Below are 15,782 nucleotides of genomic sequence, written 5' to 3' on the forward strand. Positions count from 1 at the left end.
CACCAGCCAATCAGAGCGCAGGATTTGTACCGTGAAAAAAAATAATAGACAATTATTTGCTTCTAACTTGAAAACAGTTCGGGGAAGAACCAAACCACATATGGGTGTGATGGTCAGGTGTCTACATACTTCTGACCATATAGTGTATGTTTAATAAACAAGTAATGATAAACCTCTGCCTCTGCCAGTCTCTGGTTAAATACATTAAAACAAACAAACAAACAAACCAATCAAAGAAATAAACAAAACTGAATGAATAGATGCAAATCTATAAACTATACAGTACTATAATACCGACCTGTTCAGTCAAGATAATTTCAACACGGGGACTTTTATTTTTAAGTGAAGACTTTTAATGTTTAGACTTCCATATAAATCGCCTGAATATAATCAAATACCAAAATATAACAGCACAAGAAAATAAAGCTTTAAAACCCCTATTAACACTCTCAGTCTTCAAAAAGCATTTTAATTCGTTACTGATTCACTGAAAGTGAGTGATTTGAAGTTGTTTTCGCAGCGGCTGTGTGGTGATTTATCAGGCGTTGCTGAGACAGCTATGTTGCAGGAGGCCTGGTCCTGAATTTGAAAACGCTGCCTTGTTACTACACACAGTGCACAGAATGACTTCCTGCAGCCTATGAAGCGCACTGCGTGTGAGTCAGGACGCTGTTGTTGGGGTTCTGCTGATCTCCGGTGCAGAGCAGTAAGTTTGTGTGCAGTGATTAAAGAAGCAGAAGCATGGCTGCCTCTCCCGGGGTGTCTGCGCTGTGCGAGAATCCGGACGAGGTGTTTCTGGATGTGTCCAAACTGCTGCTGACTTACGCGGATAATATCCTGAGGTAATGATCACTGCGGGATTCACTCTGGGCAGTTAGTGTAATAAATGCTCCGTCATCTTCCTGGGTGTAATGTTCGAGTCCCGGGTGGCTGTGATTTGCTGGGAGGGTTGATGTTCTGCACCTGTACACTGCACAGCCCGCTTATAAAAGGAAACAGGAAGTGGCTTAATTTCATCCTTCTAATTCATACTACAGTGTGTAATTAACCTTAATGCTTCTAATAGATGAGCCCTGAAATTCAGCTAATCATTATCCTCTCTCTCTTTCTGTGTCTCTTTCTGTCTCTCTCTCTCTGTGTCTCTTTCTGTGTGTCTCTTTCTGTCTGTCTCTATCTCTCTCTTTGTGTCTCTCTGTCTCTTTGTGTCTCTCTCTGTGTGTCTCTCTCTGTGTGTCTCTCTCTGTCTCTCTCTGTGTGTCTCTCTCTGTCTCTCTCTGTGTGTCTCTCTCTGTCTCTCTCTGTGTGTCTCTTTCTGTCTCTCTCTGTGTGTCTCTTTCTGTCTCTGTGTGTCTCTCTCTGTCTCTCTCTGTGTCTTTCTGTCTCTCTCTGTGTCTGTGTGTGTCTCTCTGTGTCTCTCTCTCTCTCTCTGTGTCTGTGTCTCTTTCTGTGTCTCTCTCTCTGTGTCTCTTTCTGTGTCTGTCTCTGTGTCTCTCTCTCTCTCTGTCTGTCTCTCTCTCTCTGTCTGTCTGCATCTCTTTCTGTCTCTCTCTGTATTTTTCTGTCTGTCTCTATCTGTGTCTGTCTCTCTTGCTCTCTTACTATCTGTCTCTGTGTGTGTGTGTGTGTATCTTGCTCTGTCTCTCTCTCTGTCTTTCTCTCTGCATCTGTCTCTGTGTGTCTGTGTCTCACTCTCTGTGTATTTTTCTCTCTCTCGCTCTCTTACTATCCGTCTCTCTCTCTGTATCCGTCTCTGTGTGCGTCTCTGTCTGTGTGTCTGTCTCTCTCTCTGTCTGTGTGTCTGTCTCTCTCTCTGTCTGTGTGTCTTGCTCTCTGTCTGTCTGTGTCTGTCTGTCTCTTTCTCGCTGCATCTCTGTCTGTCTCTCTCTGTATCTTTCTGTCTGTTTCTCTCTCTGTGCCTGTCTCTGTATGTCTCTATCTCTGTATCTGTCTCTCTCTTGCTCTCTTACTATGTCTTTCTCTCTGTATCTCTCTCTCTCTGTCTGTGTCTCTGTCTGTGTCTCTCTCTGTCTGTCTGTATCTTTCTCTCTGCATCTGTGTGTGTGTGTGTGTGTGTGTGTGTGTGTCTCTCTCTCTCTCTCTCTCTCTCTCTCTCTCTCTCTCTCATGAATGAATGAGTCATTTTCAGGAACCCAAATGAAGAGAAGTACAGGTCCATTCGTATCGGAAACCCAACCTTCTCCACTAAACTCCTCCCTGTAAAAGGAGCAGTCGAGTGCTTGTTCGAAATGGGCTTCGAGGAGGTACCGCATTCTCTCAGCTGAGTTTCAGACCACACGGCACACTACACCAGCTCCTTTACTACACGCCGCACTATTCCTTCTGTTAGCATGCGGCATAACACGCAGTGTACTGTCAGCATTGTCATGTTATCGTACCGCATCAAACCATTTTAATAAGTCGAAGGGCACTGGGTCGAGTGCATTACCTCCACCGCACTACATACTGCATCATCACCACCTGAACCGCGGATAATACTAAAGCTGTACACCAAGTTTCAGCCAAATCTTTTTACTGCTTTTTGAGTTATGCTGGGAAAAATCCTGGATCCACATACTCACTCACTCACTCAGTCACTCAGGGCCGTACCAGAGACTCGAACAAACTTCTGAGACCAACCACTAAGCTAGTTCAAGGTGTCTGTTATGTTAGCTTGGTCTTACGTCAGGGTTATTTGATTTGTTTATGATGAATATATATTGTAGAAGTATTTTTACATGAATCGTATACTTTGTGATATTAAGAATAGTATCTTTTGATCATCTCAACCCTCTGGTTCCTGGTTATACGAATTAAAAAAAAATTCTCATGGAATTTCTGCTGCGATTTTGTTATTAGGTCATTATTCTCGCTCAGGACAGACGCGAGACATTTTCATTAGCCTACGTCTCACTGCTTTGCTCAGGTAGCACATGGGCTCAGATTACTGTTAGTACGTTAAATAAGACTTCTCCTTGTGCTGTAACCTTGCCGTGGTGGAGAGGCTTGCGTGCTTCAAAGACCCTAAAGGCCAATTTATGCTGACAACGCAGTCCTCGCAGATGGCGTCGCAGGTGGCGTCTGCGTAGCCCCCCCCCTTTGCAGACGATCTGCGCGCACCTCCCAAAAATTGTGACCACTGCAGAAGCCTCGCAGACAGCGTTGCAGACAAGAGGGCTCTGATTGGTCCACTCTACATCCGCTGTACATGCACTTCCGCTTCCCTACTTTCCCGGTTTGGTTTGTTTTCACGACTGCCATTTTTTAAAAACACGAGCGAAGATGGAGCAGCACGAAGAGCGGTTGATCAAGGAAGTGAGGAAGTACGTACATCTATACGACTCCAGTTCTAGTCATTATAAGTAACTGGAGGATAAACACTCCACTAACCACACCCACCAACTACTCCTAGCGATTTCGCGACTTCGCGCCCCCTTGCGTTGTGGCGGTGAATAACATCGCGCTCCCCGCTCAACGATAAATTACAACTGTCTGCGAAAAGCTATCTGCAAAAGCCTTGTCGCAAGAGCATGCAGAGGCCTTAAGAGCTATGCTGGGGGGAGCCTCTGGCTCCTAGCAGGTCCAACCTTACCAGATTGGTCTTAGGCAAGTAGCCAGATGAAAGACAGCACACTGGTCCTCCAGGTTGGGGGTTGGGTGTGGCGCTAACAGCGCCACCCTGTTAATAAAAAAAAAAAAGCTACCGTTATAGAAACAAACAAAAAAAGTTAAGAGAGCCTTTTATTATCCCACAAGGGGAAATTTGCATTGTTAGAGCAGCAAAATTATATAAAGAGAAAAAGATAAGGCAGTGAAGGAACAGTGCAAAAGTATCAAGTATACAAAAAAGGATATATATGTATATAAAAGAAATAAAAAACAGAACAAATTTGCATAAATTAACCGGTTTGCAGCTATACAGTTAACATGAGTGTATTACAAAGGTGGAATTGCACGTGTAAGTATTGCACAGGAATTATTACCCAGGTACTGTTGCACAAGTAAGTTGGTATATCGCACAAGAGCCATTTTAACCACGTGTAGCTAGCAGTTCGCTGTAAAGTACTGATGCTGATCGTCAGTGCACACAGTATACGTTCAGAGGGGTTTCTATGGATGTACAGAAATCTCATCTCATTATCTGTAGCCGCTTTATCCTGTTCTACAGGGTCGCAGGCAAGCTGGAGCCTATCCCAGCTGACTACGGGCGAAAGGCGGGGTACACCCTGGACAAGTCGCCAGGTCATCACAGGGCTGACACATAGACACAGACAACCATTCACACTCACATTCACACCTACGGTCAGTTTAGAGTCACCAGTTAACCTAACCTGCATGTCTTTGGACTGTGGGGGAAACCGGAGCACCCGGAGGAAACCCACGCGGACACGGGGAGAACATGCAAACTCCACACAGAAAGGCCCTCGCCGGCCACGGGGCTCGAACCCGGACCTTCTTGCTGTGAGGCGACAGCGCTAACCACTACACCACCGTGCCGCCCATGTACAGAAATGTGTGACAATTTTATCAGAATAAAGCTGAATCTCTCTGTATAGCTACAGTGTCTTCTGGGTGATTTTCTTGAACGTGCTGATGTGTCCGGGGTAAAGATGAAGCGGCTCATACGGCGTCTCGGGTTCCTGGACTGTATCTATGGCTAGAAAGCTTTCATCTCCAGTCCACATTTATTTATTTTCTGGCACCGAAACCTTGAGCACCAGCGGGTATCGATAGCCATCTGAGAGATATGTATGTGTGTGTTATGTACCAGCTGGGAGGTCCGTATGGTGAAATACCGTGACCGAGGTCTTGAAAGTACTGAGCGAGGCCCTCTGGGCCGAGGTCAGTATTCAAGGCCGAGGTCACGGTATTTCACCTTACGGACCGACCTTAAGCTGGTAAATAATATATTTATTTTTTTCTTTACCAAATTCTAACAGAAAACGAGAGCGCCCGAAAGGGAAAACCGAGCCGCCATTTTGAATCCTCATTCACGGCTGTAATGCAAATGGCTTCCTCCTCGGTATACAAGTGCACTTCCATGGCAGGAAAAAAAAAAACTACATTTTGCCGCCTATGTAGTCCCCTATTTATACAAATAGGAGTCATTCAGGATTCAGCCATGTTTTTGCTCTGCGTTAGCAACAGTTAGAGGTTTTTAGCTTTCTCCTGAAATGCTTTTTTATTTCATCTTCCTCAGGGTAGTAAAACTCGCTTTTGCTGTGAACACTGTCGTTATCGCTATCCATGCTGTAAAATTAATGCTATTCTCCTGAGAAATGCGAAAATAAATGTTGACAAAAATTGCTACGATGTTTGTTGTGAACGAGCGAGTCGCCAGAGGTCCGTAACTGGGGTTCGTATCGTAGGATACGGACCCGCTCGCCAGCCAATTAGAGCACAGGATTTAGACCGCGAAATAAATAAATAAATATATAATTTTTTTTTCCTTTAACACAAAAATCTAATTGCAAATGTAATAAAGTACAACATAGAAATATTATCTCATCTCATTATCTGTAGCCGCTTTGTCCTGTTCTACAGGGTCGCAGGCAAGCTGGAGCCTATCCCAGCTGACTACGGGCGAAAGGCGGGGCACACCCTGGACAAGTCACCAGGTCATCACAGGGCTGACACATAGGCTACGTTTACATTACGTCGAATCAGCGGATCATCAGATTAACGTTCTTAAAACGATTCGCGTTTACACTAAAACCGTTAGCCGTGCACACAGCAACACCAATACACGGATACGCTCAGCTCCGCAGGCATCCTGCGCTCCAAATCACTCCGCCCTGAACAGCGAGTGCCCTCTGGAGGGTGCGCACTCCGGCCCTGCGCAGCTCACACAGCGCGCGAGTGAAGTGCACAAGCCATGATTCGGGACTGAGCCGCTGTGTGTGTGATCCCAGCGCATATCACTTACCACTTGCAAGTGGAAGGATGGCAAGCCTAAAGACAATCATAACTACACAATGGGCAGTATTTGCATCAGTATTTGCAGTATTTTCATACTTTTATACTCTTTAATGAAAGGTGATACAAGGCGGAAGTCCGCGCCGTTTTTCAGCAGTCGCGTCACATGACCAACGGCAGCGAATCAGGAAGGTGGATGTCACAGTGACGTTGTCCAATGAGGACGCCAGCTAGAGCTCAGCACAGCGTATTCGCGTATCTCAGTGTTTACACAGCACCGGACCAGATACGATCTAGATTGAATACGTGGACGCTGGCGGATTCCCGTTTCCCGGCTTTTCCAGGTGGTTTAATGTAAACGGACAGTGCATCCGCGAAGAAAACGAGACAGATACGAGACAGACACACACAACCATTCACACCTACGGTCAATTTAGAGTCACCAGTTAACCTAACCTGCATGTCTTTGGACTTAGAAATATTATTATATTATTATACATACATTTAAACACCCCCGCCCGCCCCCCCGCCCCCCCCCCCAAAAAAAAAAATCAAATTCCAGTCTTTGTTACAGGATCGGATCAAATTTTTCTGTTTTTTTTTTTAAAACAGCATGTAGATGCTGGATATCAAATCTCTTGCCATGCCTATAGATAGTTTTCACTGACGTCACGGCATTCCGGGGAATGCCCCCCCCCCCCCCCCCCCCCCCCCAGCCTCCATCTTGCAGGGCAAACAAACCATCGCCACTACCGGCTACGTTATCTCGGATGAATTTATTAAGTTATATAGTCAGTTTTCTAAAATAAAGATCAATGTCGGCAAAATCAAGCAAACGGAAGTATATGGATACATTGGACGACATCTCACGACAACGGTATGCAGCCAAACTGGCCTTGATTGGGGGAATTGACCCCTACAAAGTGGACAGAGATGCATTTTCAAATGACTATGCGGGGCTGCCATCCATATCGTACCCTGATATTGTGAACTATTTCGTGAATAGTAAAAGTGCCTACACACTTGACGACCTCAAAGCATACAAGTCGCTGAAGTCATACAATTATTTTGTCTGTGGCTGGGTCCGTGAAGTCCACCATATAAAAACAAGTGACAGTCGTGTCCTAATTACAGCCAAGGTATGTAAACATGAGAGTTTTAGAGCTCTCAACACTGCATATAAATATATGTGTGTATAATATCGAGTTGATTTAAGACAAATTTTACATCCATTAGTGGTATTACAGGACCATGTCAGTATAAACTTTGTAATATAATTAACTGGTATGTAGGCTTGTTACACAATTGATTGTTTATTTAAACAACTTACCACTTATAAAATGATCGGAGCAGACTTTGCTGTGTTTGGAAGGCTGATAATCCTTGCGGTTGATTCTCGCAAGCCATAGATTTCTCCTTTGTATGCCGAGTTTCTTTGTTTGCTCGCCTTCGTGCTCCCGTACAGTGGGAATTCCGTAAAAGCTCCACTTGACGTCATCATCTGACCTATTACGACAGCCGTGAATACGACAGGTGTGCACCATCGCTAGGTTTAAATAGTAGTAATGTAACTGTAAATGTAAATAATATATAAATAAATGTAACTCGCGCGTTACAATGTGTGCTCAGTGACCCATACGGTAAGCTTGCCCTACAAGATGGCCGCCACCAGGGAATCCCCGACTCTGTGACGTCATGTGCAAACTATCTATTTATGAGCAAAAATGTCAGTCATGCAAATCAGAAATTAAAACAGAGCTGCATGATTTATCATTATTTACTAATTTTAGCAGAAAGACTGTTGCTGTGTCTGAAATCGCTCACTCGTTCACTACTCCCTACTCACTATATGGGGAATTACTATATAGAGGACTTTCTAGTGAGCTCATTGGTAAAATGAAAAACGCTTTCGGACGCTACTCCACCGCGCTGTTATTTACGTCATTACTGTCGCACAATTAAACCGTGCCAGATCAGTCGGCTGGTGGGTTTTCATTCAAAATAATAAACACACGTATTTTTGTGATAAATCTGTATTGTACTGAGCGCATTTCCGACATTAATCAATACAAAGTTCCTGCATCTTTCAGTTCTTTTTAAATCAAGGTTGAATCCTTTCTTTCTTCTTCGCCACTGCATTTGAGGCTTTTGATTAATTCCTCGTATTTATGTCTTATTCTGTTTTAGCGTATTTTCTATTCTCTTACTGTTTTTTGTTTTCTTTTTTAAAGATACTTTTTTGGGCCTCCCTCACCTTCATTATTGGATAGGACAGTGTAGAGACAGGAAATGAGCGGGAGAGAGAGACGGGGAGGGATCGGGAAATGACCTCGGGCCGGAATCGAACCCGGGTCCCTGGATTTATGGTATGGCGCCTTATCCACCTGAGCCACGACGCTCCCTCTCTTACTATTTTTAATTGTACTTGAATATCTGTTTATAATGCGTTTCTTCCTCCATCCGTTCACCCCAAGAGACTTTTTTTTTTTTCTTCCTTTTTTCTTTTTTCCTTTCTTTTCAGCGCGACCGCAGTGCATGATGGGATATATTGCTTGGTTAGTGACCATCGGTTGTACACTACTTTTCACGATGCATTGTGGGATACTATGAGTGCACTATATAGGGTGTAATAATTCTCACTATACATTCGGACAGCACTACAAAATGGTGAACTTGCTATATAGTCCACTATACAGTGAGTAGTGAGCGATTTCGGACGCAGTATTCAGCAAAGTTCTGTTTTTGACCTTTCAGGCTGAGACACACTTGGTGTTCCCGAGGTCAGCGTCTGTAGATCAGCTGAGACGAGTGCGTGAGACGATAGCTGCCGAGAGAGACCAGAGACTCGGAGTGGACCAGCACGCATCCTGCTCGAGTACTTCTACCTCCACTTCCTCTCCTGCGCCGACTCCGACAGTGACATTAGAACCTCAACGTCCCATAGAACCGCCCTCGCCTGTGGTAAGAGCCGAGCCGTTTGTTTGGAGATACGAGCAGCTAGTTTACTTTTTGCCCCTCCATGTTCTCCTCTTTCCTTTGTTTAGTCCACAGTAATAGTGAAAATATCTCAGTTTAAAGGAACAGTCCACCGTACTTCCATAATGAAATATGCTCTTATCTGAATTGAGACGAGCTGCTCCGTACCTCTCCGAGCTTTGCGCGACCTCTCAGTCAGTCAGACGCAGTCAGACACGCTGTCACTCCTGTTAGCAATGTAGCTAGGCTCAGCATGGCCAATGGTATTTTTTGGGGCTGTAGTTAGATGCGACCAAACTCTTCCGCGTTTTTCCTGTTTACATAGGTTTATATGACCAGTGACATGAAACAAGTTCAGTTACACAAATTGAAACGTAGCGATTTTCTATGCTATGGAAAGTCCGCACTATAATGACAGGTATACTAACACCTTCTGCGCGCTTCGGCAGCGCATTGATGCGGAGCTCAGATATCAATGCGCTGCCGAAGCGCGCAGAAGGTGTTAGTACGCCTGTCATTATAGTGCGGACTTTCCATAGCATAGAAAATCGCTACGTTTCAATTTGTGTAACTGAACGTTTCATGTCACTGGTCATATAAACCTATGTAAACAGGAAAAACGCGGAAGAGTTTGGTCGCATCTAACTACAGCCCCAAAAAATACCATTGGCCATGCTGAGCCTAGCTACATTGCTAACAGGAGTGACAGCGCGTCTGACTGCGTCTGAATGACTGGGAGGTCGCACAAAGCTCGGAGAGGTACGGAGCAGCTCGTCTCAATTCAGATAAGAGCATATTTCATTATGGAAGTACGGTGGACTGTTCCTTTAAAGTGCATATCCTGGACCAATTCCCCTTTTTTTTTTTTTTTTTTTTTTTTTTTTTTTTTAATTTATTATTATTATTATTATTATTATTATTATTATTTATTTATTTTTTTTTTAATATGAAAGTATGTCCCTTTACACACTCCATGGATGCAAACGGCGCGCCTTTTGGTGGATGCCGCCTTTTTCACGGCTGTCTGGGGGACTTGTGTGAATCGTGCAGATCCGATGAGGCTTTTTTTTTTTGGGGGGGGTGTTGGAGTGTCTGATTATAATTTCATCAAAGTAAATTCTGTATGGGGGCGTCGTGGCTCAGGTGGATAAGGCGCCACACCATAAATGCGGGAACCCGGGTTCGACTCCGACCCGAGGTCATTTCCTGATCCCTCCCCGTCTCTCTCCTTCTCCTGCTCATTTCCTGTCTCTACACTGTCCTATCCAATAAAGGTGAAAAAAGCCCAAAAAATATCTTTAAAAAAAAAAGTAAATTCTGTATTAAAATTACTAAATAAGCAAATGCTGTTACAGTCCATGAAACATAGGAAGTATAAGTATGAGAAGAAAACAGTAAATCAGAAAGCTGCGCACGTAAAGCCAATCGGCTGCGCGCCATTATCTGCTGCTGGCTGCACTTCACTGCACGCGCAAGGATTTCCATCAGTCCAACATAAGTCACGTAATTGGCTTTACGTGCGCAGCTTTCTGATTTACTGTTTTCTTCTCATACTTCCTATGTTTCATGGACTGTAACGGCATTTGCTTATTTAGTAATTTTAATACAGAATTTACGTTGATGAAATTATAATCAGACACTCCAACGCCCCCCCCCCCCCCCCCCAAAACAAAAAAACTCATCGGATCTGCGCGATTCACACAAGTCCCCCAGACAGCCGTGAAAAAGGCGGCATCCGCCAAAAGGTGCGCCATTTGCATCCATGATACTCATCCAGAAGGGTAATTTTGCACAAGGCCATCTGTCTACAGCAGAAAAAAGTAAAATAACAAAACGCGTCTGGAAAAATCCCAAGGGAGTCTGGAGCCAGATTCGTGACGTCACCTGCGGAAGTGCCAGCAGGCTATGAGCGCTTGCACGGTTTCAGTGCACAGCCTGTTTAGACCAAGTTTAGCAGCTAGCGGTTTTGCATTGAAATATGGAATTGTCACCTGAGCGCAATGTTACTTCACCTTTGGATGAAGAATATAATGAGATGTCAGAATTATTTCTTACCCTGGCAACAATCGCCAATTTTCTTGGTCTTTTTCTCGGCTCGGCTTTGGTCCTCGGCTTCCGGGTGCCTCGCACGAAGCGCTCCCGTTTCTTTCTCGTTGTCCGGTCTTTTGGGAAATGATGAGTACTAATCCCATCAAGATTGGTATTGCTACATCCTCCTACGATACATCTGTTAACCATTTTAATAATTACGTGATAACGTTGAAGAAATTTGCAGAAAACCACCAGGTCGTTTTCTCATAAACAAACCAGCGCTGACATGGGATTCAGAAGGAGGCGTCCCGCACGCGACGTCATGAAAATCAATGTTTGCCGGGAAATCCAAATGCCAAGATTTTTCAGAGGCGGACCAATTCACCTCAAATGGCTTGATTTCAACTGAATTTTTCTGGTATTGCGCAAGGGGAAAAAAAATTGCACAAAATGCAGAATGTGACAGATATTTGACCAAAGTTTAATATAAAATGGGAGAATTACATCGATCTTGCTCCTGAATTTACCCGTGATATGCACTTTAAGAGCCGGATTATCTTTCTCATCCCGGTGTGTGCACTAAACAGATGAATGTAAGGTAAATGGCTAGACGTAGCTCGTGTACACATTTCTTCTTTTGTGTTGCAGTTAGGCAGCAAGTCTTTCCTTGGGACGCTGCAGTCAAACTTTCAGCATGTGATGGTGTACGAGAATCGTGAACTTCAGCAGAAAGCATTGAGCTGTTTACCACGTGAGCAGCTCTGCTCCAGAGCTGAAGAACGACTGCAAAAGGCCAGAGAAGCAGACCCGGGTAAGAGCTCGGCTGGAGAGAGAGAGAGAGAGAGAGAGAGAGAGAGTGTAATTTATAGACGGGTATTTACGGGATGAACACTGTGGTTTAGTGCGTTCGTGAAGTACAGATATAAAAGTCCAGGGATGAGTAATGCTCGACGTTTTTCTGCGTTCCACAACTCCAGTGTTTTTGTCCTGAAATGGAAATTTGGTTCCTCGGCAGTCTATATCGTGACTGTTCTGCTGAAACATCTATTACGTGGCCAGATCCTCCGCAGAGTACCAAACGCCTACCGAGACGCTATGGAAGAGAAGGGATACAAAGCGAACCTACCTATCAAAGTAATCCGTCTAGGGATTTTTAAACTAATAGTTAGCTCAGATCTGGATGTAACTTCCGCTGTGGTGTCTGCGTTAAACGTGAACTTGTATCTATATCAGTAATGTTTGCCACTAAAGTTGGGAAGGCCACAGGAGAACAGCTTACCACAAACATGCACTGGGACAAAGTTTTATTTGTGTAGACGATGGTGTTGTAGTCGAGTCACTAAACCTCGAGTCCCCAGTGTTCAAGTCCGAGTCATTTAAAAAAAAAAATCGAGTCCAAGACTCCAACCGCACCATGTGACGTTGGCTATTTTAGCGCCGTTAACATTAGTTTGTTCCTGAACAGGTGAATGTGCTTCTCTTTATCAGGGAGTGTGAAGTATTCCGTCAGAGACGGATGTAAGTGCAGAAGGTGCATTTATTAATACAAATGAAGACATTCCAGAACGGCAGGCAAAATTGTAAAACGGTGAAACGGACGATAGGTCGAGCGAGGCACAAACAGGCTATCGTAGACTCGGCAGAATCAAAGACGAGAAACAGGAAATCAGGGATCAGGAAACCAGACAAGGAAATAAGGCTTGATAATGTATCAAGAATGCAACTCAATACTTCGCAAAGTAAGTGTTTTTTTTCAGTTTTTATATCGGCGCACTGATTGTGCCTTAATCCTGTGCGAGTTGTTGGAGCGCACCCGAGAGTCTGTCTGATGCACGCGCCAAGCCACGACACAAAATTAATGTAGATATAAATATCTTATGGCATGTTCCAAAAAAATAAAGAAAAAATCCGAGTCTTCGTCTCCAATTTACAAGTCCAAGTTCGAGTTATCAGTGCTCAAGTCCTTAAAATTAGGACACGAGTCAGACTGGAGTCCGAGTCCTGGACCCGAGTACTACAAGCCTGGTCGACGACGATGATCCAAAACGAAATGGTCTGAGACGAAACAAAGTCCTCAGGGAAAACGAGCATCAAAGAGAACGCCATGACGGTATGATCACCTATTTCCTTTTTGCAGGGGCGCATCACACACGCCCACTAATCAGCTGACACTCCTACGGCCTTCCCAATCATCAGTAGGTGTGTCTCTCCCTGACTGACGTACTTCTGAACACATCTGATTTGTGTCTACAGTCAGGTCCATAAGCATTTGGACAGTGACACAGTTTCCGTGATTTTGCCTCCACAGTCACTGGGTTTGAAATAAAGCAACTAAGATGTAATTGAATTGTAGACTTTCCTCGCATTAACCGTTTAGGAATTACGACCCTTTTTTTTTTTTTTTAAACATAGTCCGTCCATTTCCGCAGGCTCAAAAGTAACTGGACAATTGACTGATAAGCAGTTTCATGGCCAGGTGTCGCCTGTTTCCTTATTACTTTGTGACAAATTCAGGAAGTGAAAGGTCTGGAGTTTTTTTTTCCAAGCGCTGAATTTGAATTTGGCAGCTGTTCTTGGGAACTCTCAATATATGGTCCAAAGAGGTCTTGATGAAAGTGAAGGAGGCCATCGTTAAGCTGAAAAAACAAAACCTTCCGATCTGAGAGACAGCACAAACTTTAGGATTGGCTCAACAATTTGCTACGTTCTTAAAAACGAGGAATGCGCTGTCGAGCTGACCAACACCGAAATGCCTGGAAGACTGCAGAAACCAACTAAAGTGGATGATCACAGAATTCTTTCCTTGGTGAAGAAAACCCCCTTCACAACATCTAGCCAAGTCACGAACACCCTCAAGGAAGTCGGTGTAACATTTGTGAAAGTCTTAAAATAACAGGATCCTTTCATGCATGTAAATACAGAGGGTTTACCTCAATATGCAAACCTTTGGTAACAGAAAGGCCGACTTAGACTTGGCTAGAAAACATTCAGAAAAGCCAGTCCAGTTTTGGGATAAGTTTCTTTGGATGGATGAAACCAAGATTAACTTGGACCAAAATGATGGGAAGAGAAGAATACGGAGAAGGAAAGGAAGGCCTCATGATCCAAAGCCTACCACAACATCTGTCAATGAATGAATGAATGAACCCTTTATCACTGTTACCAGTGAAATTGACCATCAACCTGTCCTTACAGAGGGGGAACAGGACAGGAAGACAGGGATAAAAGAAAAAGAAACACAGTAGTAACAAGAGGAAAGATGAGGGGAAAAAAAAGAACCCCCCCCCACTATGCTCCTATCAGGAGTAGTGTGGGAGCATTTAAAAACCTCCGCACAAGCACACAAAAACACAAGTACACTTTAAAACATGGGACTTAAAGGAGGGGATCAGGGGTAAGGGGGTAGGAGGGGAGGAGGTAGAGGTAACCCAGCGCAAGCAAGCAGCCGTCCACTTCTGCAGCCATGAGGGCGCTGGTCACGCACCCGCTTGTCACACTGGGGGTGAAAAACGGCGACTGCGGAAAATTGGGGAAGGAATGCGAGAGTGTCTCCCAGCAGTGACCTTCTGGGGGAAATGTTGCCCCAGCAACGGCCTTGATCGAGGCCGGTGCTGTTCAGGGAGCCGAATGTCGATAAGATAGAGACTGTTTGGTCTTTCGAACAGACGCAGTCTTTACACATCCATATCTGTCCATTTCGTCCATTCTGTTCAATTCAATTCCATTTGGTCTCCGAAATACTTATTCCTTGCAAAGCCGAAAGCATCTCCAAGATGACAACCATGTTGTGGTTCAAGTTCTGCCACAGTCTGAGTGCTGACAGCTTTGCCCACCGCTTCAATCATATCGGGCAGCTTTGTGGGGCTTTGAACAGCTGTCACCATTGTCTGATTTCCTCGATATACCAGGGCAATGCCTAATCCAATCAGCAAAAGTCCGGTAATCATGGTTCCGAATAGGTAGATATCTTCAATGTCCTCCACAGACGTTCTGGCAGGACAGGTGGGTTCCCCCGAACCCAGGCTTCTCATCGAGAAAACTGTGTCAATTTCGTTAGGAGACCAGTTTATCAAATCCATGCTTTTTTAATTTAGAAATTCAATGCAGAGAGAGGCTCTCAAAAAAAAAAAGTATAGGCAGACGAGACGAAACAAAGAGCACAAGCAGGAGAAAAAAGAGAGGAGAGCAGAGAAATGCAACCGCCTTCCGTGAGAGCACGGAGAAAAAAAAAACATGGTGGAGGCAGCGTTATGGTATGGGAACAGACGGCTGTTGATGTGACTGCTGATAGTTGTAGCAGGATGAATTCTGAAGTGTGGAGAGATGCTTTCTGTTCAGGTTCAGTCAGATTCTACAAAACCGATAAGAAGGCACTTCACTTCACAGTCCAGATGCTTAACGATCCACCCAAGAGCTTCTTAAGGTGGTCATTGACTGCAAGGGATTTGCATTCCAGTGTTCTATGTTTATAGGATGACAATATTTATTTATACACTCACTGGCCTCTTTATTAGGAACCCCGTCCACCTGCTGTTTCATGCCGTTCTCTAATCTGCCGATCCCTTGAGAGCAGCACAATGCATAAAATAACGCAGATGCAATTCAAGAGCTTCAGTTAATGTTCACGTCTTCAAACATCAGAACGGGGAAAAATTGCCATCTCAAAGCGCGACTGACTTTCACTGTGGCGTGGATGTTGGTTTGAACCAGATGGACTGGTTTGAGTATTTCAGAAGGTGCTGATCTCCTGGGGTTTTCACACACAACAGTCTCTAGAGTTTATATAGACAGAATGGTACGGAAAACAAAAAACCTCGAGTGAGTAAGTGAGCGAGAGTTCTGTTGATGGAAACAAACGCCTT

General features: G+C 44.4%; 1 protein-coding gene across 1 annotated transcript in view; it reads left to right on the top strand.

Annotated features, from left to right (window-relative positions):
• Window positions 1–578: 578 nt before the first annotated feature.
• The window catches only part of ngly1 (N-glycanase 1), a 60,778-nt gene continuing 45,574 nt past the window's right edge, over window positions 579–15,782 (top strand). Inside the window, exons 1-4 of the mRNA XM_060904757.1 lie at window positions 579–842; window positions 2,147–2,261; window positions 8,668–8,874; window positions 11,569–11,731. Of these exons, the coding sequence (XP_060760740.1) occupies window positions 742–842; window positions 2,147–2,261; window positions 8,668–8,874; window positions 11,569–11,731 (586 nt within the window). The 5' untranslated portion in view covers window positions 579–741. The remainder of the gene's footprint in view (window positions 843–2,146; window positions 2,262–8,667; window positions 8,875–11,568; window positions 11,732–15,782) is intronic.

This window comes from Neoarius graeffei, chromosome 22 (genome assembly GCF_027579695.1).
Source record: "Neoarius graeffei isolate fNeoGra1 chromosome 22, fNeoGra1.pri, whole genome shotgun sequence".
NCBI lineage: Eukaryota > Metazoa > Chordata > Actinopteri > Siluriformes > Ariidae > Neoarius > Neoarius graeffei.